We start from the raw sequence: 25,513 nt of genomic DNA on the forward strand, positions 1-25,513 counted from the left end.
AAAACTGATAAAAATTTGGAACCAAAAATTATTCAGAAACTTTCATGTGACCATGTTTTGCTTAAGTGTTATCTGACATAATTAAGATGATTTTTTTCTGACACAGTTTAACTCTGAAGGCCTGTTCACACCGGGACGAATATCGCGCGCGATTTTCGCCGACGTTTAATGCCTCGTGACTAAACAACGGGCGCCAATGTGAGTGTGCACACCGACGCGAAAAAAGGCGAGGCGTAAAAGCGTCATTTTTTTAAAAAACGCCTCGGGTTCGTTTTTTTGGTTTGACACGCCGCGTTAAAAACTGGCCGACCAATGAGATTGGTGATTTTGTTCACATGCCTGGAGCTGCTGAAGTTACAGTAAAACACGACTTGGTGGCGCTCAAGCACAAAACAGTCTTGCTGAGCACACAAGACGACGAAGAGAAAGTAAGTAGACGAGGAAGACCCCTACAAACTATCTCTGCGTCAAACTATCCCTGCGTCTCAAACGGCTCCCTAGCTAGATAAATGCTAGGGAAGATAAAAATCCCTAGCATTTTTATCTTCTTTAACTTTATTAATATCATAAATATGTTTATTTGCACTACAGTTCAGCACAAGCGCCACATACTGTCAGGGAGTGAATTTGCACGTTCACTCTGCGCATCGCCAGTGAAAATCGCTTGGGTGTGAACACAAAAAACGTCTCGAAAAACGCTGGCGATAAACGCGTGCGATATTCGTCCCGGTGTGTACAGGCCTTGAGATCTTGTCATATTTTATTACCTTTTTTTTTAACTATAGTGAATAAACTGTATTAATGAATGAAATGAACTTAACAAATATTTTTTCTTTTTTTTATATAGAATATTGCAGTATTATTATACATTACTTATCTACGCACATCTTTTTTTTTTTTTAATTAGTGTGCCCTCATAATCTTTAATCAAAAAACTTCCCCTCCCTATTGCAGCGACATCTCGTCTCTCCGCTGATGCCGTGCTTACTGGTGCGAGGGCGGGACAACGTGTCAATCACATGAGATTGACCAATAGCATTCAACAATCCAATCAATTTCTGATGGGGCAAAATCAAGTCCCGCCTTACATTTTTTCTTGTTCAAGAAGCTGTTTCACTCAGAATCTATGTCACAATAGGAAAACCTACTGTACATACACCCATACATACACACCTGCAGCAGTTGTTGTTCCCGCACATGAGCACTTCTCTTCCTCCACAGCAGATGGTGCAGTACGACTGATAACCGTCATCGTCGTACTGATACGCGCACTCCAGGAAACAGTTCTGCAGGGGAACAGAACACCTCTTCAGCACCAATCAGAGGTCAGAATGGGCTTGATTGACAGGTGGAAATGTGTGCATGCATACCTTGCAGCTCTGGCACATGGCTCCAATAAACAGAGGATGTTCAAGTGATACGTTCTGACTTCCACAGGAAATACAGATATCTGCACACAAAACGACTCCATGATGATGTTTGGAATAGCATGCTACTGTGCCATATTATTTTTGTTGTTTGCATATTATTCACAGTATGCACATTTTGACACTCTGACCTACTATATTTGCCAAAATATATACTTCTAGCACACAAACTGGCACTCACACATTGTGAAGATTCTTTGCATAGAGAATTATTTTGATGTAGAAAAAAAGTATTGATGATGCTAAACTGAATGTTATGTTTCAGATGAGTTTCTTTTAAAAAGAGCAAACACCCATGGGTCAAAGGTCACATTCAACAGCAAACTCACCTTCGAGATTGCAAGACTTCTGCCTGACTTCATACACGAGTCTCTCTGAGGAAAACAAAACACGCATTAACAATCGCTGCGGTTCATGTGAAATGTGAAGATGGCACGTGTGTGTGTGTGTGTGTGTGTTTGTGATACCTCGGGTTCCTTCATCTATAATCTCTTTAATTTTGGGTTTCTCAACACTGTTCTTCCTGGGTTTCTTGGCAGGGGGCGGAGCTGTGTACGCAGCAGCCTCAGGCTCCACCCACATCTCTGGATACACCTCAGTATAAGGGTTCCGCTCCGCTAGAGAACACACACAAATACGCTCACAAATGCAATGTCTCTAATATCTCAACTGTTTCTCTAAGATAGCAATGAGGTTTACTGGAAATAAAAAGTCTTCTCAGATGTTTATATCGAGAATAAGAGAGCAGTAATTTGATATTTTGAAATCCTCCACAGTTTCAGAAGAAATCTCAACAACTGTGCTCAGATTCTTTCAATGAATCAATCATTTATCATCAGATTCTTCCAAGGCCAAATTATCAGGTCTATGACGTCCAAAAAATAATTTGAGCAATACAATAAATAAAAAAATTATAAATTAAATTAATCAAAATAAAATAACTAAAATTGAATATATATATATATATATATATATATATATATATATATATATATATATATATATATATATACATTTTTAATAAAAATAAAAATATATATAATAAATATAACAAAATATAATAAATAATAAAATGATAAAATAATTGAATAAAAATACATCGCATTAATTTAAATAAAACATAATAAATACAACAATAACACAACAACTTAATTAAAATAAAATAAATATTAATATAATTAAAATAAAACATTAATCAAAATATAATAAATAATAAAATGATAAAATAAAAATAAATATCATTAATTAAAATACAACAATATAACAAAAACACAATAATAACAATAAAATTATAGCAAAATAAAATAAATATTAATATAATTAAAATACAACATAAATATAATAAAATATAATAAATAATAAAAACAGTAATAAATTAATAAAAATAAAATAATTTGAGCAATACAATAAATAAAAAATATAAATTAAATTAATCAAAATAAAATAAGTAAAATGTATTTTTTTACATTTTTAATTAAAATAAAAATATGTAATAAACATAACAAAATATAATAAATAATAAAATAATAAAATTATTTAATCAAAATGAAATAAATATCATTAATTAAAATAAAACATAATAAATAATAAAAACAATAAAAATAATTTTCCTTAATTAAAACAATAAAAAACAATAAAATACAAAAGTATTTTATTCATATTAATATGCATAACTTGTATAATAATATTCGTAATAGCAGTAATTATTTATAATGATAAATAATAAATAACAAAAAACTAAAAATAAATGAAATTAGACAGTACCTGGTGGCGGCTCCAGGCCTTTGGCACCGGAGGGGAGGAACCCAGCGCTGGCCCATTCAATCATCTGCCGCGTTTGCAGTTCTACACCCTTCACCGTGTCCGAGTCATCCGTGGACACACACACAGGGAACGGTTTACCTGCACGCGTACTCGCCGTCTGTACAGAGATCCACAGAAACAACATAAGAAAATACACACATGCCGATCTATATGCATATTTAAATCCATAAATACTTTATACACTCCATATACTTGATTAAGATATAGTTTAGTCAGAGACATCAGTTAGTAAATCAGGGCATTAACACATGATGGAGAATTATCATGTTAGTTGCATGACTTGCCTGTAAAACTTCATAGATGGCTTTTCTGTACATGGGTTGTTTGTTGTAGGTGGGCTGATGAAAAGATGTGCAAAATGTGCTCAAGGGCAACAGCTTTTCCACACACACCTGAGAGAGGGAGGGATGTTCACTGTAATGTCTGTTATCGGCACTCGTGAAGGATCCTGATTGGTCGACTGACTCACCACTGAGAATTTGCCATCTCCAAACCACATGACCCAGCGGGTTCCTTCAGCGGCCCGACTGCGACCCGTCATCCACCACGACACGATCCGGCCGGGCCACCAGGAGAATCCCCGTAACTTTCCCCAGATGAGCTCTCCGATCCCGAACCCACGGCCGTCCTGAGAAAACACATTTATTTACTAATAATTAATATTTTAGCAATTAGGATTAGTTTAAAAATGTATCATAATATTAATTAATATTGTTATCTAATTAATAATAAGATTTTAATTTATACATGTGAATTTACAATTATAATAAATATATTTAGGGAGTGAATTCACAAATTAATGTAGAATCAACATAAATAAAGCATATTTTAGGTGATATTTGTTTAATGGCAACTTTCATAAGTAATGTTTCCACTGTTTTTGACCCATTCAATATGAGTATATATATTAATAATAATAAATATGATTTTGTGTGATTATTATGTATATTATTAAATAAAAATATTAAAGAAAATAAAATATAATCTGTACTAATACTATTGTCCTTTTTGTTAATTTATATTAATCATAATAAATATATTTAAGAATTAAATCCTCAAAATTAAATTAAGTCAACAGAATTAATAAATAATAAATATATAAATAATAAATATATTTTAAATATTAATGTTTAATGTTTTATATATATATATATATATATATATATATATATATATATATATATATATATATATATATATATATATATATATATTATTACTATTAAATAAAAATATTATTAAGAAATCATTTGTAATAATACTAAATATTAAAGAACATAGGAAATAATCTGTAATAATAATATTGTACTGTTTGTTCATTTATATTAATTAAATATATTTAAGCATTCAATTCTCAAATTAATGTGGATGAAGTAAATGAAGCATAAATGAAGTATATTGTAAATGATATTAGTTTAATAGCAACCTTTTATCCTGATAAATGCATGTATTATTTAGCCAAAAAAATGTGGGAAAAAACATAGCGTTTTTTTAACATTACAGAAATTAACTTATTAATTTGTCCAGCCTTAGTTTGCAGACATTCAAAATCAACCTACTTTGAATTTCATGTTAGATAACAATATAACTTGCATATCTAATAAAACTGAACTAAAAACATTTGTTTTGTTTTGTTTTAAAGTCATGGAGCACCAAAGACTACCCTATTCAAAGTGCTGTAAACAACCAATGAAGAACCTGTATTTTTAAGAGTGATGGATCAGGACAGATATTGACCTCATATTCCAGATCCATCTCTGAGGACCTCGTCATCACTTTGTTACCGCAGGCGACAGGAGGTGCCTCAGGTGTCGTGGCAACCGTTGGGGAGGCGGGGTCAGTGTGCTGCTGCTGAGGTGTGGGTGTGGATGGGAGGTTGATGGCTGGCTCCTCCTCCTCCTTCTGAGAACTCACTGCTGATTGGTCGTCCATTGTGTCACTCACGGTGTGCACCGGGTGGGCCTTCTCCTCCTTAAAGACACGGAAACAACAAACACATGTGGTCAAAACAAGGTGAAATACAGATACAAACGCACATGGATTTTTACTCACATTGCTTGCAAATCAAAAGCAGCCACGTTTTAAACATCTTTTGCCAGCAAGACGACAGACTAGATTGTATGTGTGTGTTTAGGTAAATATTGGTTTGAAATCACTGTGGAAATGTAGCCTACAGGTTTTTACTGTCATGTGAGGACAAACTCTCAGCTAACAGGAGACAGGATGTCTCTGTGTGTGTATTAGACTTCTGAAATCTCCAGAATTATTGGTGTTTTTGAAATAAATGCGTGTTTACATGGACAGTAGAAATCCAACAGTTCAGACTGTTCATAGAACTGCTTCATTCATACTTCTGTTTATATGCATGACGATTCTGAGCGATTATGCATCTGTATCATCTTTGTTTCTATAGTTTTTATTGCAAAAGGATGCCGAGTTACACTACCATTCAAAAGTTTGGGGTCAATAAATATAAATATATTTTAAAATGTAATTTATTTTCAGCATCATTACTCCAGTCTTCAATGTCACATGATCCTTCAGAAATCATTCTAATATGCTGATTTGCAGTGCAAGAAACATTTCTTATCATTATCAACAGTTTGGGGCTAACACATTACAAGTAACGCAAGTTATGTAATCAGATTACTTTTTTCAAGCAACTAGTAAAGTAATGTATTACTTTTAAATTTACAACAAAATATTTGAGTTACTTTTTCAAAAAAGTAATGCAAGTTACTTTGTTTTCCATTTTATTGGCTGACAGCTCTCTTTTCGCCATGTTGAGAGAAATTGGGAGTGCAGAGGCGTTGTGTGAACATGATGGTTAGTCAAGACTAGTTCTCAGTGTTGGGCACGTTACTTTAAAAAAGTAATTAGTTATAGTTACTAGTTACTTCTCACAAATAGTAACGGAGTTAGTAACTGAGTTACATCATTATAAAAGTAACTAATTACCAGGGAAAGTAACTATTGCGTTACTTTAAAAAAAATAAAAAAATAAATAAATAAAAATATGCCAAATAAATTGAATGCCCCCAATATTACATATAAGTCTAAGAATAAATTATTCTTGATGCGACTCCTGACTCATGATCCGCTCTTGCTCACGACATGAAATTTCTCTGTACTGTGTTGGTAGCCATTAAAGAAAACGTAGTTTCATATTTATGTTTAAATAGTCCTATGTTATGTTTTAAATCCATTTATTTGATTATGAAAAGTGAACAGCGTGAGTAAGATGCATCATAAGATGCGCAAATATATCGGGAGACATGGAGTGGGTCAGACATGATTTTAAACACTTCATTAAGTTTTGTTTTATAGAAAGCCTCTCTTTAAAGTGAATTCCGTTTTGTAAAAATTGTATCTTAATTTTAATCGATGTTTCATCAACCAATTGCTTGGATTTAATATATAACAAGCAAATATAGCAGACAATAAAATCATGACATGGAAGCGCAGGCGCGATCACTGGCGCGTGAACTGGAGCGCGTCTTATAGGCTAAATGAACCGAAACTCAGAGGCTGCTTGCCTTGCAGACATGAGAAATATATCTATAGAATGCTTGAAATATCTACTTTAACGAAAATGAAGTAATTAAACACGAAAAGAAAGAGGCTACTCTGATTATGTAGCCTAATCCGAATGAAATGTGCGTTATCTCTCTAGGCGCGTCCATATGAGCAGATGATCAGCAATGAGAATCAGCAATGTCAACTTCATCTTTGCAGCCTACACTGATTCAGAAAACATTACTTTATTAATAAACAATTAAAATGTCTCCTTGCTGTTTTTGTCACACTCATAATCATTACTTTTGCCGGTTCTTTATGGCAATTATGCGTGCCCTTGAGTGCTATATAGCCTATATTACGTAATCGCTCACTATTATGGTTTATTCTCTCCAGTAATTAAGAAATTAAATTAATATAAATGTGATTAGTCAACTAATAGCTTAAATGAACAACTACTAGTCAACTAGAAAAAAACTCATTTCACATATTTTCGATCAAGCATCAAAAAGGGTATTCTGGTTTGAGCTCGCGCTTCGCGCGCATGCTCTGACAGACACACACACAGCGCATCATACATTATTATCAGTTTAAAATTATATTTGTGTATGACTAACCGCAGTACACACCAGAGAAAAAAACTTTGCAGGTCCTATGGCTGAGAGAGAGCTTACTCGGATGAAAACCGCTTCAGTGAGCTCAATTATAGTAACGCGGCATTTTTTTTGTCAGTAACGCTAACGGCGTTGTAACGGGAGAAAAAGTAATTCGTTTGATTACTCGTTACTGAAAAAAGTAGTGGCGTTAGTAACGCGCATTATTTATAACGCCGTTACTCCCATCACTGCTAGTTCTATTCTTCTGTATTCCAGAATGTCAGCACAGCTGAAAGACTTGTTTGTTTGAGCTGCGCACCTCTACTGTACATGCATGAATTTGCATTTCCTTCAGCCTGAGGCTTATTCATTTAACTTCTGGGGCCCTATTTTAGCGATCAAAGCGCATGGTCTAAAGAGCACGGAGCAAGTGCACTTAGGGCGTGTCCAAATTCACTTTTGCTAGTTCAACAACAGGGAAAAATGGTCGGCACGCCTGCCGCATGGTCTAAAAGGGTTGTCCCTGTTCTCGTAATGTTTTGGGCGCATATTACTAATGCACTCTTTAAATAACAAAAAAAATTAAAAAATTGCGTCATTGACTTTAGACCACGTTTCAGTTGGTCAATGGCGCAGTCATTTTCAGTTCCCTCAAAATAGCAATGCGCCAACAATGCACCTGAACACACCTCGTTTTCAGACCAGCACGCCCATGGGCGCACAAATGCATATGCTATTTAAACGACGTGGTGCAGGACGTGAAAATGAAAACTGCGTTGGGCTAAAACTAGCAAAAAAAAACACTTGGGTCGTGCCTGGTGCCACATTGCGCCGGGGCCCATAGTCTGAAAAGGCCTTTACATTTGCCAAAAATAGAACTTTTTTGTTGTTATAAAAACAAACAAACAGCACAGCCCAGATGAGAAAAAAGTAATGCAAATGTAATGTATTCATTTCCTTAAAATGTAACTCAATTAGTTACTTTTTAGGGAGTAATTCAATATTGTGATGCATTACTTTTAAAAGTAACTTTCCCCAACGCTGAATATCAATGTTGAAAACAGTTGTGCTCCTTTATATTTTTAAGGAAACGGTGATGCATTTGTTTCAGGATTCTTTAAAGAATAGAAAGTTTAAAAGAGCAGCATTTATTTGAAACAGAAATCTTCTGTAACATTGTAAATGTCTTTACTGTCACTTTTGATCAATTTAATGCATCCTGACTGAATTTTACTAACCCCAACCTTTCATTGGCAGTGTATGTCTAGTCAAGAATCATTTTGTGCAGATTTGAAGAAATACCGTGGGTTTGGAAGGAGACAAACAGATTCTGATGATGATGTCAACAAGATTCCCATGACATTAGAGATCCAGCACCACTGATGCAGGAAAGGAAAATTACAAACGAGATCTCAACTGTTTCCACAAGCCATTTTTCATTGTTAAATGTTAAAATACTTCCTCATACCCCTGCTAAACTACTAAAAATAAACCATTTATATGTAAATGTCCCTGAAAAGTTTATTCAAAACATTGCTCTGTCCATTTGAGCATCCTGACATACCAAAAAAACTCCACTTACACATGATGCTGCAGAACTTTACGCAGTTTCGTTCTCGATGCTTAGGCTTCTTTTGTAACTATACTGTATGTGAGAGTGAAACTTTGATGCCTTTGAGCAGCTGTTGGTTCCTCTTGTGCGACCTTTGCAGGAAGGTCATAAGTGCCTCATTTGACCTTTAACCCCACTAAACGGCCAACCACAGAGTAGCTAATCGCACAAAAACACAGAGACACTAAAATACAGAAAGACAGGCCTGTTTGACGGGTCAATGGAGACTCCATAAATAGTGCAGTCCTTCACACAATATTTTTTCCATGTGAGGGATGGAAGCAGACATCTCAGATGCTCAGCCCTAAAAAAAGGTTTAAACATGATGCATATAGTTTGGCGATCTGATCACAAAGCGCAGTCAGATGAATAAATAATCGTGTGCAAATGTGTGTCATGTTATTGTCATCTGCACTCTTGAGAGATGTGTGTGTGAGTGTCTGTGTGTGTGTGTGTGTGTGTGTGTGTGTGTTCTGGAAGTGCTGCTGATTATATATGATTATAATTAGCTTTACAAATTCAAGTTCAAGAACATGAACACACACACTAGCTCAAATCCTAATAAACGGCCTTGCAGCTTTTGGAAAAAAATTAATATTTTTATTCAGCAAAAATGCATTGATCACAAATGACAATAATGATATTTATAATGTTGCAAAAGATTTTAAAATTCATTATGGTTTTCTAAAAAACTTACTTCAATATTGATAATAATAATAAATATTTCTTGAGCAGCAAATCAGAATATTAGAATGATTTTTGAAGGATCATGTGACACTGAAGACTGCAGTAATGATGCTGAAAATTCAGCTTTGAATCGCAGGAATAAATTACATTTTATTTTATATTCAAAAAGAAAACAGTTATTTTAAATTGTAATAATATTTCACAATTTTTACTGAATTTTTGATCAAATAAATGCAGCCTCGATGACATCTTTCAAAAACATTTTAAAAAATAGTGTAGAGTAGTAGAGTAGTAGCAATAATATCTAAAAGCAATGCTATACTTACTTCTCTATCACCATCAAAACATTAGCTGGAAGTTTTTGTACAATAAACAAAATGAGTGATATCTTTATCAAAAAGACGATTTGCTCTTTTAACGATTGCTACAGCCGTCATAATGAGCATTATGATTTATCTCATTGATTTTTATGCGATTGTTCTGCCTCCTCCTCATAACGTCTCTGTTACAAGAGAGTTTGACATTAGCATTCTGGAAACATGAATATTGGGTAAAATAATTAGCTTTTTCAATCAGAAATTTACACAGAGCAATGCATTCTGGGATCGCATCATTCGTGATGAATACATGCGATGATGCCTTAGAATTTGGCCAAAATTTCAGAAGGCAGCATAAAGTTGCCGCCTACCTTTTAGAACAGCCTTCATTCGAACCGAACGCACCTATGATGCCTTAAAATACTGCAGCTCACTAGGGTTTTGGAAGAGAGCTACTATCTGAGGCAGATTGTCTATCCTCTTCCAGTCGTGTCTCCATGACGTTATAGTGGTTGTGTTGGTGGTTACCCAGCAGCCCCTGGCAAACGGCCCAGTGCACCCTGGGAAATGCGGTCTAAACAGATTACCTAATTTCCTGCTGCAGCTTCCCAAAAAACTTCACTGGCACTCTATAAATGGCAAGTCTTTCTGTGTGCCTACAAGTAGAAATCTTTTGCAAACTTCTCATGAAAAGTGTGTGAACGTCTCCCACTATGACCTGAACACACCCTCTGACCCCTTGGACTCAGTGATGACCCTTGGCTTTACGACAAGTTTCAAGAGCTGAGAGCTTTATGACCGTGACCCAGGCGTGGATGACCTCTGACCCCAACCTCACTGTGACCCTAAAGTCTCTCAGGCTCATTTCTATACAATTGTCACTCCTATTGGTAAAGCATTCAAACACGGTTTGGGGTTGGTAATATTTTTTTATGTTTTAGAAAGAAGTCTCGTCTGCTCACCAAGACTGCATTTATTTGAATACAGTAAAAACAGTAATATTGTGAAATATTTTTACAATTTAAAATAACTGTTTTCTATGTGAATATTTTTTTAAATGTAATTTATTCCTGTGCTCAAAGCTGAATTTTCAGCATCATTACTCCAGTCTTCAGTGTCACATGATCCTTCAGAAATCATTCTAATGTGCTGATTTGATGCTCAAGAAATATTTCTGATTATTATCAATAAGTCGTGCTGCTTCATATTTTTGTGGAAACCGTGATCCTTTTTTCAGGATTCTTTGGTGAATAGAAGGTTTAGCAGAACAGAATTTTCCTTCATTATTTTTTTTCTTCAAAATCTTACTGACCCCAAACTTTTGAACGGTAGTGTTCACACAAATACACGTCATATGTCATATATGTCTAGAACGATCAATGCAATACAATGAAGAAAAAAACAGCAATTCCAAAAAGGTCCTCGCAGTCCTATAAATCGCAATATATGGTTGTATTGGCAGAGACCTAAAATACACTGAACAAATATTACAGTGTCCTAACTAGATTCCAGAAACAACTAATTCAAAGTCAATCAGGAAAAAACAAACTAAAAAATCTCATGGTGGACGGGGCTACCCAGTGCAACATGACAGAAATACACACCCAGTAACTGACAAAACATCAGCGGTGTATAATTTGTTGCTTTATCACAGGGATTCTCAAACGTTTTTTGTCCGCCAAACCACTTTGAATTGTAATATTTACTTAAATCCCTGAGATTTTAAAGGGGTCTTTGTTTATGATTTCACTTTTTTAACTTTAATTGGTGTGTAATGTTGCTGTTTGAGCATAAACAACATCTGCAAAGTTACGAAACTTAAAGTTCAATGCAAAGGGAGATATTTTCTTTTAAAAGAATTCTCTGTTTAAGGACTACAACAAACGGCTGGTAGGGGCTACAACGAGCTTCTTCTCCGTAGGTGACGTCACAAACCCAAAATTTACATAATCCCCGCCCCCGAGAACACGCAACAAAGGGGGCGAGGCCATGTTGGGCTGCTTTAGAGAAGAGGAAGAGTTTTTGTAGTAGAGTGTTGTTACCATGCCGTCATTTTACGCCGGACTGCTTCACAAACGAGGGTCAATTCAACGCTGGATTTGCACAAAAGATTAACATGACGGTAAATGCTAGTCGACGAGTTGAATCAACTCCACAGCAACTACATAAATTTATCCACTAACCATTCAGAAACATCCAGTTTCATTCTAAAAGTTGTAACTTCTCTCCATCAGTGTCGACTCCGGTTTGAACAATGTAAGGCTGAACACCGTTACTGACAATCCTCATTTTGGCTGCGTGAGATTCTCCAGCTTTGTTGTTGTTGAGCAACCGAAGCACAAGCTATTAAAGCTCCACCTTCTTTTGGAAATCGGGCCGGGAGCAGCAGCTCATTTGCATTTAAAGGCACACACATACAAAAACGCTGTGTTTTTGCTCACAACCAAATAGGGGCAAATTTGACAAGCTATAATAAACGATCTGTGGGGTATTTTGAGCTGAAACTTCACAGACACATTTTGGGGACACCAGAGACTTATATTACATCTTGTAAAAGGGGCATTAAAAGAATATTTCAATAATTTAACAGCACTTCTGCATTTTCATGGTTCTCTGAAATCAGTTAATGGTAACATAACATGCAGGAAAAAAAATTCATATCACATTTTCATTTTGATTGTTTTTACTTTAAATATATATATATTTTTTATTTTACATATGACTCCCGAAACTCAACGAACCCCTTGCATTTCCCCTCAAGAACCACAGTTTGACAAACCCTACTTTATCACATAATGGTGCAAGAATTTTGTCAAATTCCTCACACACAAACACTGAAAATGGAAACCTTTTCAGTTCAAAGTGACTATCAATGCCATTCAAAAATTTAAAAAAAGGCAGTTTGAGACTCAAATATATGGAAGAGTAAAAAAAAGAAAAGCATCCAGCTATATTACACTCTAATGGACAAACTTTCACTCTATGTTCACAAAAGCATAATACTAGTACCATTTCTTAAGTATGCAGTGTGCATACTGTGCACACACAGTATGCAATTTTTTGCATGGAATACCCAAATGACCTACTACATTTGCCAAAGTATGCATACTACAATATATATCACACAATGCCATGCATTTGACTTGGCTTTCCATTATACTCCGATGACTGAATTGAAACAACTGTGATCTTCGACTTATTTGATCACACTGTCAAAATGTAAGACTTTTTAAAACAAAATGACATTAAAAATGCAAAATAACTATGTATTTCCATGCACAAAAACATATAAATATTTAGCATAATCATCTGCATAATGATGCACTTTCTTTTTAAAAAAAAATAATTTGCAGTACATAGTATATACTGCACAGTATGCACTGCAGGAAGCAGTAAGCAGGCATGGCTTTATAAAGCTACAGAGCTAGAGCTCTTGTGTTTGGTTTAAAGTGACACACACACATGCACACACACACACACACACTTATGCAAACAACCAAGTCAGCATTTTCTACCTTCATCCTCTGCTAAACACACACACACACACACACATCAGTAAATGTGTCTTTTCCACACAGTGCACACGTACCAACACACGCTGCTGTGTCTGATCGCCAGTCCCTCTCAGGTAGCTGTGTGTGTGTGTACATGTGTGTACGCAGGCAAAAAGACACTTTTAAAGCAGAAAGTGGGGGGAGACACACGCACAATGTCTTTGTTTAGGAATCGTGGGTCACGTGACTCAATGCTGATTGGTCACAGAGGGTTTGCAAATACCGGCCAGGAGGGCGTCCGCCGCAAAACCTGAACGAGAGCGGAGCGCAGACCAGAGAAAAGAGAGAAAAGAGAGAGTGTGTTTGTGCAGGATTAGATTTGTTATTGTGCGATTCCTTCGCTGCGAGGAATTTTACTAAATGTGTCGACTGTCATTGGAACTGAGAAAGACGGGAAGGTTCAATTAAGCCATGATTTATGACCCTTGAATGAATGAAAGAGACACACACACACACACACACACACACACACAGAGAGACACACATGCACACACACACACACACACACACACACACACACACACACAGAGAAAGGAAACTCTTTAAGAAAACAAATGAAAAACACTATTGCGAATAATTACATTATTCTTTATAGTGTCTACATAAACTAAACCGCTTCACACACCATGTGTGATTCTCTCAAACACACACACATGTTTGTAATCAAGTCTTGGTGAAGCGACGTAGCAGCGCTGCGCCAGAGTTTGATGAGATCCAGAGGCTGCAGTGGGCGGAGTCTCCCCAACCCGAGAGAAACAGTCCTCGCTGGGTGAGCCGAGGACACGGCAGCCCCTGAAAACCCCCGCGGCCCCGGATAAACACACGCTTTAATACTGCATAACATAAACCGACCTTTGTTATCTAGTTACTAGGGTTGTTTTGAGCATTATAACTAAAATGACCCTTTATTAGATTTGCATAACATGGTTAAAACAGAGATAAGAGCATTATGCTCTAATTGGTTGCTGAAAGAATCATCAAATTAGCTGAAATATTTCACGCTAAAGTGTTTATTTATGATTCAGAGTAAATCCGAGGAGCTTTCTGTGGAGTGAAATCCAAACACAAGTACTTAGACAGCAGAATTATTGTCATAAAGATGGTTGTATTATATCATAAGAGTAATTTCAGTCTTACGGCATACTAAAGGGCCACCCAGAGTTTTGGTTTGTTAGTGAAATAACTGATAAATCTGTTTGAATAAATATGTAAATATTAGTATTTGTATTCGTCCCATGAATTTTCGGTACGTGGCTTACGGTTCTGTACGCATGTGTACACGACGAATACAGTGTTGTAAGCTAACCACCATTAACCACCGATAATTGGAAAAAGCTCCGCGGTTTGTTACTTTTGACAAGAAACAAAGAGTCAACTATCAAATTCTGTCCATTTTATCACGAAATACAAACAAAAAATGCCGCTCTATCAGCGCTCGACGGCGGAAAGACGTCAATAAAACAGCTTGTAATGTAAACAATGTCACTTAGCATTACATTTACCTCAGGCACGTCATTCAGTGTCCACAGCTTATTAGTTCAACTCTTTCGCTAAATATATGCATTATATTAGCCTATATTTTCGTTATATTTTACTTAACCTGTTAGTGACGTCTTGATTATTTATGTTTAAATCTCTCATGAAATTGTGTAAATGATTATTTCAACAATGAATTGGACTAAAACATAATTTTATAATTAGATTTAGAAGTTAATGCAAAAAATCCCTTATGTGCAATTTACATGTTTGCATAGAATATGTTATTTGTGTTGATTGTTATCGAACCGTGACTTCAAAACAGAGGTACGTAACGAACCGCCACTTGTGTGTACCATTACACCCCTAGTAAATATATAAACCAATCCTGTCAACACCGAATGCAAAAAACTATATAAAACATACTACTTACATGATTGAGTCTTATTTAAATGGGAAGTAAATGCTAAAAAAATAAAACCATAACACACTAAAATATATATCAATAACTTCAGAGCTGGTTTGAGTTCGCCCTGTTCAACACACTTGCACAGCACACACCTCTACAGGAAACAGGGCCTCACAATGTGGCCAAGCACTCTACTACTACAAACACTCATTCTCTCTCTCTCTCTCACACACACACACACACACACGGCTGTGAGGCAAGTAGACAGTGTTTTAGTGAACCCAACCCAACTGACTTTCCACTGATGTTCACTTTCCGCTCACTTCACTGGACAAAACACACACACACACACACACACACACACACACACACACACACACACACACACACACACACACCAGAACAGTATGCATTCAACTCAAGAGTTTTGGATCTGTACTTCTCAACGTTACTAAATTGTTTTCCATTCCTCATAAACACACTCATTTGTATCATTCAGCACCTTAGACTGAAGGACGTGAGTTTTCCATACATCTTTAACTCAACTCATCTCAACCTTCAACAGCAGCGATTCAAAACTTTCCTTCTTTGTCTCTAAAGGAATGTTCCAAGTTCACTACAACTTAAGCGTTTGTGGAATAACGCCCATTACCAGAAAGAATTATTTTGAGTTGTCGCTTGCAAAAAAATCATGGTTGCAGTAACGCACATGAGTGGGAGTACACCGGACAGTGCAATAAACATTAAAATACCATTTTCCAAAACCACTTCCATTATTAAATTTACAACATAATGTAAGTAGTAACAGATTTTTTTTATTCATATTATAAATGTACATCCAAGTGAAACATTCTTGAAAAAGAAAGAAAATGCAGTCGATGTTGATGGTAAGAAAGGAGCGGGTTTAAAGCAGAACTAAGTAACTTTTTTAGCTTCATAAATAGTTGTCTAAGTCCTTACGATGGTTAATTGACTTGTAGTGGTGTGTTTGAGGCGTGCACTAACCCCCTCTGGCACGTCTACGCCAGAAAACAGCACTTGCAAGTTGAGCTGCGCCGACCCGACACAATCACGCCTCGTGTTCACGTTCATGCGAGAGCGACAAAATGCTTTACGGTATTTCAAAAACAATGTATATATTGTGACTTTATAAGACAATTTCGAAAATGACCCACCTCCATCGAGATTTCTTGTACTGTATTTGCAAAACTACTGCGCTGGTGAGCGTTGTAGTCGTTGTAGTCCAGAGCTGCGCTTGGAGTATTTACGACAGTGTGATTCACTGAAGGAACCTGTAGGGGGAGCTTCGCAAATCTTACTGAGTTCCGCTTTAAGTGGACTAAATGATTAGATTTATTCAACTGGAAGATCAAGTTATGATATTTTGATTAAAAATAACAAGGTTGAAAACAGAAATTTATGCACAGATGAAACAACCACAATAAGATCTATAACACATGCATTTAGAAAATAGGACGAAGTTTCATTTCATGCCAACTTTAACATTCCATTACTTATAAGACTACCATGATGAAATCACTTACTAACCTGTCCTGTGTTAAGTTATCTGGTAAATCTGACACTTGACTTTTCAGACAGAAAGTAACCCAAACATATCCATTACGTGAGTGAGGTACAGTATAACAGCATATACAATATATGAGTCAAAGATAATTAGCAGTAAATTACTTTTACACCATGAATGTTGTTGATAGACTGTACATAACTATTGTATTGACACTTCTTTAAAATCACTCATCAGAAATAACTGATTGGCTGTGTCTGAAATTGCATACCCTCTTGAGTAGGTGCTTATTTTGAGTAAGTAATTACTTCATGACAGCTAAAAAAGTATGTTCTGTATAGTATAAATGTATGTAGTATGAATGTAATCCGGACACACTACATTCGCCATGTTGTCATTATCATCTCACTCACAAATCCTCTCCCATGGCCTCATGGGATCGGATGCAAACACTTCAGAATCTCGCCGGAAGTAGTAGGTCATCCGGGTACTTTTTGCCTACTCTTTTATGAGTACTGTGAATTCGGACATACTTTGTTTTTTCACATACTTTTTTTCGCCTACTATACAGAATGGAATTATGTGATTTCAGATACAGCCATTGTCTCTCTCACCTTCACTTTCTTCCAGCGGGCGAGCCACTCCTCTTTCTCCCTGCGGCTCATGTAATAGGGATCTCCAGCCTGGTAGGTCTCTCTTGGTACGGGCCGTCTCCTTAGACTGATGTCCCAGCCCTGCCGGCCCCTCAGACGGCCCCCTTCGCTCTACAAGTCAAGTCAAGTCACCTTTATTTATATAGCACTTTATACAATACAGATTGTTTTAAAGCAGCTTTACAGTAATAAACAGGAAAATAACAGAATCAGTGATGCAAACAGCTGTAAAAAAGACAATAGTGTCATTCTTCGGCTCAAGTCAGTTCAGTGTTGATTCAGTTCAATAACTGTGTAAAGTTCATCAATTTTGAAACAAGTTCAATTCAGCTATAAGCAGCTCTACAGAAGAGAACAATGTTGTTTTTCAGGTTAATATTGATTAACACAAGAATGAACCTCATTGGTTCTTGCGGAAGCTCAAACATGATGCGTAACACAAGAACGAACCTCATTGGTTCTTGAGAAGCTCAAATGTGATGTGTAACACGAGAAAGAACCTCATTGGTTCTTGAGAAGCTCAAACATGATGCGTAACACAAGAATGAACCTCATTGGTTCTTGCGGAAGCTCAAATGTAATGCGTAACACATGAGAATGAACCTCATTGGTACTTGAGAAGCTCAAACGTGCTGCGTAACACATGAGAATGAACCTCATTGGTTCTTGAGAAGCTCAAACGTGATGCATAACACAAGAATGAACCTCATTGGTTCTTGAGAAGCTCAAACGTGCTGCGTAACATGAGAATGAACCTCATTGGTTCTTGAGGAAGCTCAAACGTGATGCGTAACACATGAGAATGAACCTCATTGGTTCTTAAGAAGCTCAAACGTGCTGCGTAACATGAGAATAAACCTCATTGGTTCTTGAGAAGCTCAAACGTGCTGCGTAACACACGAAAATGAACCTCATTGGTTCTTGAGAAGCTCAAACATGATGCGTAACACAAGAACGAACCTCATTGGTTCTTGAGGAAGCTCAAATGTGATGCGTAACACGAGAATGAACCTCATTGGTTCTTGAGAAGCTCAAATGTGCCGCGTAACACAAGAATGAACCTCATTGGTTCTTGCGGAAGCTCAAACATGATGCGTAACATAACAACGAACCTCATTGGTTCTTGAGAAGCTCAAACGTGATGTGTAACACGAGAAAGAACCTCATTGGTTCTTGAGAAGCTCAAACATGATGCGTAACACAAGAACAAACCTCAGTGGTTCTTGAGGAAGCTCAAATGTAATGCGTAACACGAGAAAGAACCTCATTGGTTCTTGAGGAAGCTCAAATGTAATGCGTAACACGAGAAAGAACCTCATTGGTTCTTGAGAAGCTCAAACGTGATGCGTAACACGAGAAAGAACCTCATTGGTTCTTGAGAAGCTCAAACATGATGCGTAACACAAGAATGAACCTCATTGGTTCTTGCGGAAGCTCAAACATGATGCGTAACACAAGAACGAACCTCAGTGGTTCTTGAGGAAGCTCAAATGTAATGCGTAACACATGAGAATGAACCTCATTGGTACTTGAGAAGCTCAAACGTGCTGCGTAACACATGAGAATGAACCTCATTGGTTCTTGAGAAGCTCAAACGTGTTGCGTAACACGAAAATGGACCTCATTGGTTCTTGAGAAGCTCAAACGTGATGCATAACACAAGAATGAACCTCATTGGTTCTTGAGAAGCTCAAACGTGCTGCGTAACATGAGAATGAACCTCATTGGTTCTTGAGGAAGCTCAAACGTGATGCGTAACACATGAGAATGAACCTCATTGGTTCTTGAGGAAGCTCAAACGTGATGCGTAACACATGAGAATGAACCTCATTGGTTTTTGAGAAGCTCAAACGTGATGCGTAACACGAAAATTAACCTCATTGGTTCTTGAGAAGCTCAAGCGTGCTGCGTAATACGAGAATGAACCTCATTGGTTCTTGAGGAAGCTCAAATGTGATGCGTAACACAAGAACGAACCTCACTGGTTCTTGAGAAGCTCAAACATGATGCGTAACACAAGAACGAACCTCATTGGTTCTTGAGAAGCTCAAACTTGCTGCGTAACATGAGAATGAACCTCATTGGTTCTCGCACGTCAAGCAAACACGCTTGAGCTTACGTTTACCACAACTGATGTGTGAGTTGATGAATGTTTATATGTGAATAAAAGCCCAAATTAAATCAGTTCATCATATAAAGCGATCGAGTCTCCTCAGAAAATTTGGACTAAACCATTAAATTCATATGGATTAGTTTTACAATCTCTTTATGGACTTTTTGAAGCGTCAAAGTTCCAGTTGTAAAGGCAGTTTATGGAGGGAGAAAACTCTCAGATTTTATCAAAAATATCTTCATTTGTGTTCCGAAGAGTGTTACAGGTGAGTAAATAATGACAGAATTTTCATTTTTGGGTGAACTAACCCTTTAAGTTTTCATCTGATAGTGTGAGTGCAGTCAAATCAATAATATTACTGAATATTAACCCAAGACAAACACAACTCCCCTACAGTTATACCTACAGTTTTAAGGGAATACACACATTGTGAATGACAGACTCAAATAGCTCCTGCTTTCATGAGCATTATATGTTTTTGGTGGCGTCCTGTAGGTTTTAGGGCCCTGACATGCTAATAAAACTCATTTGATGCATAAGAAAGTGACTTTCACAAACTCTTGATTTGCAACGTGTAGGCGTCTTTATTTACTCTGCGCACATTTGTGAAGTGTTGTATGTACATAGCCCCAATAAAACATATGTTCAACAGCCTGTAAACTCATTTCAGTGGCGTGTTACCACTTACAGCTGCCATTTGGGCCAAGTTACGGCTTTACACATTCATGTCTCTCACATAAACAGCCTGGAGCATTCCACCAGTCCATTCTCATGCTCTTGGTGAACATGTTGTCTATTTTCTGTGATCTACGTCGAGCAAGAGCAGATTAATCAATCACAGATGGTCAGCTCTCTGTGGTGTATTAACTAGACCTGTCTGAACCACCCGACTGGGTCCAGATAACCAGTTAGTTTAAGTTTAACCAGTTTTCTAAGCAACTCTCATGGATTCTGTGTAGTCCTGGGTAATAAAACCAAAACTGTGATATGGCTTAAGCCAGGGACACACCTAACGATTAGCTGAAACATTCTAAGACTGAACTGAACACATGTACCGATTATTTCCTGCGACTGAAGCAGATTTAAATACTTACACATGGAATTTAAACACCGACTGTAATTGCAGACTGAACGCAACTGGCTCTGACTGGACGCATTTGAGCGTGATCAGTCACAAGTATCAATTTACATTCATAATCGGCCTTATAATCGTTAAGTGTGTGCGCGGCATTAGTGTGATTATAAAATTAATTAAACATATACTGTTTTTGCGCTGCGTGTTTCAAAGTGAAGCATGGCACTGCATTCTTTTACACACAAGCAGCTCATGCTCATCTGGGGTTACAGGATCTTGGTTCGATAAGTTTGTGTTTGGGTTTGCCAACTATCTTACCAAACAAAATCATTATCAACAAAAGAGAATCTTTTTTTTTTTCCGAAACACGTTTTTAAATCGCTGGTAAATCTTACATCACGTCACAAACTACCTTGTAACCAATCACATCAACATGCCGGCAGGCTTTAGCATTTCATTAACTATGATAAGCTTCATAAGCTCTGAAGCAAGGGAGTCGTGTAACATTAGCAACACATTATAAGCTGATAATGTAGTCAAGCAAAAGGCTAATCATATTAAAGGTGCCCTAGAATCAAAAATTGAATTTACCTTGGCATACTTGAATAACAAGAGTTCAGTACATGGAAAAGACATACAGTGAGTCTCAAACTCCATTGCTTCCTCCTTCTTATGTAAATCTCATTTGTTTAAAAGACCTCCGGAAAACAGGCGAATCTCAACATAACACCGACTGTTACGTAACAGTCGGGATCATTAATATGTACGCCCCCAATATTTGCATATGTCAGCTCATGTTCAAGGCATTAGACAAGCCCGTATTAACGTCTGGATGTGCACAGCTGAATCATCAGACTAGGTAAGCAAGCAAGAACAATAGCGAAAAATGGCAGATGGAGCGATAATAACTGACATGATCCATGATTACATGATATTTTTAGTGATATTTGTAAATTGTCTTTCTAAATGTTTCGTTAGCATGTTGCTAATGTACTGTTAAATGTGGTTAAAGTTACCATCGTTTCTTACTGTATTCACGGAAACAAGAGCTGTCGCTATTTTCATTTTTAAACACTTGCAGTCTGTATAATGCACAAACACAACTTCATTCTTTATAGATCTCTCCAAACTCATTCAGAATCAAATGTAAACATCCAAATAAATACTATACTCACATGATCCGACGCATGCTTGAAGTATTCATGACGAACATCTTGTAAAGATCCATTTGAGGGTTATATTAGCTGTGTGAACTTTGTTTATGCACTGTATTATCGTCGAGAGCTCGGGGGGGGGAAGGGAACGCACAATTTAAAGGGGCCGCGTGCTGAATCGGTGCATAGTTAATGAAGCCCCAAAATAGGCAGTTAAAAAAATTAATTAAAAAAAATCTATGGGGTATTTTGAGCTAAATCTTCACAGACACATTCAGGGGACACCTTAGACTTATATTACATCTTGTAAAAACTGGTTCTAGGGCACCTTTAATTACCGTTATGTGTCCGACGTTGTAAAAAGCAATACCACTGTGCAGCGTTTACCTCAGTAAGTTGATCGAGTGGATCTCTGAGCTTGTGCGAGTGAGTAGAGGAGGGGCTAATTTGCATATTCATAGATTCGTGTATACTAAATGAGGCAAGGGTGTAGAGTTACATTTAAGCTATGTTACCGCATTAAGATTTTTTTTCCCACAGGAAAACTGTTTAAAAATATCATTTTGGTGATCAAAGATGAGTTTTAGGTGATAAAATTTTTGATTTCAGGGGGACTTTAAAGGCTTCCTGCTGTTTTCCGCCAAAATAAAAGCTTAAATGTTTAATGTTTGAATGCAATTTTTTTTAAATTTTCTAATTAGTTCACCCAAAAATATAATCCTGTCATTAATCACTGGTGGACGATATCAGAACACTGCTTTGTGAATCTTTTGTTCCGAATCAGTGATTTGGAGCGTGTATCAAACTGCCAAAGTATTATTAACTATTGAAATTTTGAAACACTTATGATGTAACGAAGCCTCATTTACTGAAATCATGTGATTTTGGCACTCCGAACCACTGATTCGAAACAAAAGATTCGTAAAGCTTCGAAGCTTCATGAAGCAGTGTTCTGATATCGCCCATCACTATTGTTGAATAAAGTTGCTATTTTTGGCACACAAAATGTATTCTCGTCACTTCATAACATTAAGCTTGAACCACTGCACTCACATGAACTGTTTAAATATGTTTTTAGTAGCTTTCTGGGCTTTGAAAAAGGAAACGATCTTGCTGGCAATGGAGGCCTCACTGAGCCATCGGATTTTATCAAAAATATCTTTTGTGTTCCGAAGATGAACGAAGGTCTTACGGGTGTGTAAAAATTCTTATTTTGTTAAATATTTTAATTTATTTTATGCAAATTATGCACCCCTACAAACAAGTAGAGCAAACCTTGAGGTATTAAAATAAATAAATAAATGCATTTTAAACCAAAATCACAATTTTTATAAGATAAATTACAATTAGATTTTTTCCCCACATCATGCAGCTCTAGTCATATGTAACGTTAGTCATGAAATGTAGAAAATGTGATTCTCAAATTGTATTATATACTTTATTTGACTATGTTTTATTGTGTTTTGACTCAAATTTTCTCACCTCTGCTCTGCTGGTGTCGCTGCTGGTGTCGTCCTCCTCCACGTCTGAAAGACAAACGCAGAGGTCATTTAAAGGAAAACAAGGCTATAAAGAAAAAAACGTGGACCCCTGTAATGACAAAAACAGATGCATTTGCTTGGCTGACGCACTGATGCGCTCCTGCATTAATGTGGCAGTACTCAAGGGGGCGATATAGCTACTTGTGCCATTGCTTTTATTGCATTATAAATTGTATTTTCTGACACTTTTTGGAAAGAAAGGACATTTGAAATCTGACTGAACAAGAAACGAGTGACTCACGTCGCTCTGGGTGCTCGAGTTTCCGTCGGCCTCGTTTCTTCCGTGGAGTGGAAGGGGCAGAGTCTTCGTCTGCCCCGGGGGGTGTGTCTGTGCAGTTCCTGTGGGTGGAGTCAGGGGAGGAGTCGTTCCGCTCCAGGTTTTTCTGAGAAACCCGACTGTCTGCTTCACCGTTACACCCTGCCTGCTTTATACAGGCCACACCCTCTATTACACGCCCACAGCTATCCACCTATCAAGAGAGAAAGATGCAATCAGGGAGCAAATCACTTAAATGTCAATGCTGGATGAGATGTCTGTGTCATAGAGGGAAAAGGAGTAATTAGGTAGGTGTACATGCAGCAGGGACTGTCCCTAATTTTATAATAACAGCGACATGCAGTCTAGTAGGATGAATATCAATTAGCTAAAACATCCTTCACAGAACAGTTGCAGTTTACAACAGCAATATATTTCTGTTTTCATTTCTTATAATTAGCATTAAAACTGATATTTATTTATTTATTAGGCTTGTTATTATTATTACAATTTAATTCAACCAAGGTTTTTTTTACCGAATAACTGTAATTTACAACAGTAATATATTATTTCTGTTTTCATTTATTATAATTATAATTAAAATTATTTATTTATTTATTTACTTGTTAGTTAGTTAGGCCTGTTATTATTATTCAATTTAATTCAATCAGGGTTTATATAGAACAATTGAAAGTTACAACAGTAATATATTTCTGTTTTCACAACTAATACTATTTATTTATTATTTAATAATAATAATAATAATGATCTATTTTGATTCCCAAAACAGCAGTTTGACCATTAACCAACATCAGAGAATCACGCAAATGTGTTGTTAAATTACTGAAATATTAACTTAAGATATCAGGGGGACTTCAAGTAAATATTTTATGTCTGAGGGGTTTGGATGACAAAATAAAGTCTGGGAACCCTTTCTATAAATGAACATACTGAAAGTCTATTATTTTTTACTTCTGTTATAGTCTTGAAACATGACATTTCGAGTATTGTTGGCTAGTGTGTCTTACATAAATTGCTTGTGGTTTTCCTCATTTGTTGCTTCAGATAAAAGTGCCTGCAAAATGTGAATCAGCATAGACACATGGCATAAAACACACATCGAGGCACAGTGACACAGCAGCTAGCACATTAGTGCTAATGGTGTCATGGATCAGCTAGCAGTTTATAGTTCTTCCTGTATTGCATATTAAAGATGTATTGCAAATGCTTTATAACCATTTACCTCTTTATAAACAATTAGTAAACATTATGCTTTTTCTGAATATTACCTTTCATGCAGTGTGTAATATAGCTGTTTGTGAATGTAAATGGTCTGCAAAGTTTTAAAAGATCAAAGTGCACAACAAATAAAGTTATTGAAAGAATCAATTCTAAACTGCTGAAACAAGTCATCATTAATACCAGTCTCATTTCCTATGCCTACATAACAATGTAAGTAATTTGCATAATGCCAGTCTATGGTTTTCTATGGAAGCCTGTTTCCGCCACTAAATAAAAAAATAAAAACAGTAATTGCGACTTTTTATCTCAGAATTCTGACTTTTTTCACAATTCTGAGATATAAAGTCGCAATTGCATGATATAAAGTCACAATACTGAGATATAAACTTGCAATTGTGAGAAAAAAGTCAGAATTGCGAGAAAAAAGTCAGAACTGTGACTCTATATCACGTAATTGCGAGTTTATCTCAGAATTCTGACTTTTTTTCTCACAATTGCGACTTATGAAGTCAGAAATGCGAGAAAAGAAGTCAGAA

General features: G+C 36.5%; 1 protein-coding gene across 5 annotated transcripts in view; it reads right to left on the minus strand.

Annotated features, from left to right (window-relative positions):
* dnmt3aa (DNA (cytosine-5-)-methyltransferase 3 alpha a) overlaps nucleotides 1-25,513 on the minus strand; it is a 59,808-nt gene that overhangs the window by 12,253 nt on the left and 22,042 nt on the right. For all 5 annotated transcript variants that reach the window (XR_007187156.1, XR_007187157.1, XM_048207728.1 and 2 more), the window contains 11 exons: nucleotides 23,721-23,949; nucleotides 23,421-23,464; nucleotides 17,558-17,707; nucleotides 4,989-5,222; nucleotides 3,721-3,879; nucleotides 3,536-3,643; nucleotides 3,192-3,348; nucleotides 1,895-2,044; nucleotides 1,757-1,801; nucleotides 1,371-1,450; nucleotides 1,174-1,286 (listed from right to left, as the gene is read on the minus strand). Coding sequence is in view for 3 of the 5 variants with exons in the window: in XM_048207728.1 (XP_048063685.1) it covers nucleotides 1,174-1,286; nucleotides 1,371-1,450; nucleotides 1,757-1,801; nucleotides 1,895-2,044; nucleotides 3,192-3,348; nucleotides 3,536-3,643; nucleotides 3,721-3,879; nucleotides 4,989-5,222; nucleotides 17,558-17,707; nucleotides 23,421-23,464; nucleotides 23,721-23,949 (1,469 nt within the window). In the remaining 2 variants the exon portion in view is untranslated. The remainder of the gene's footprint in view (nucleotides 1-1,173; nucleotides 1,287-1,370; nucleotides 1,451-1,756; nucleotides 1,802-1,894; nucleotides 2,045-3,191; nucleotides 3,349-3,535; nucleotides 3,644-3,720; nucleotides 3,880-4,988; nucleotides 5,223-17,557; nucleotides 17,708-23,420; nucleotides 23,465-23,720; nucleotides 23,950-25,513) is intronic.

The sequence above is a fragment of the Megalobrama amblycephala genome, linkage group LG11, assembly GCF_018812025.1.
Source record: "Megalobrama amblycephala isolate DHTTF-2021 linkage group LG11, ASM1881202v1, whole genome shotgun sequence".
Taxonomy (NCBI): Eukaryota; Metazoa; Chordata; class Actinopteri; order Cypriniformes; family Xenocyprididae; genus Megalobrama; species Megalobrama amblycephala.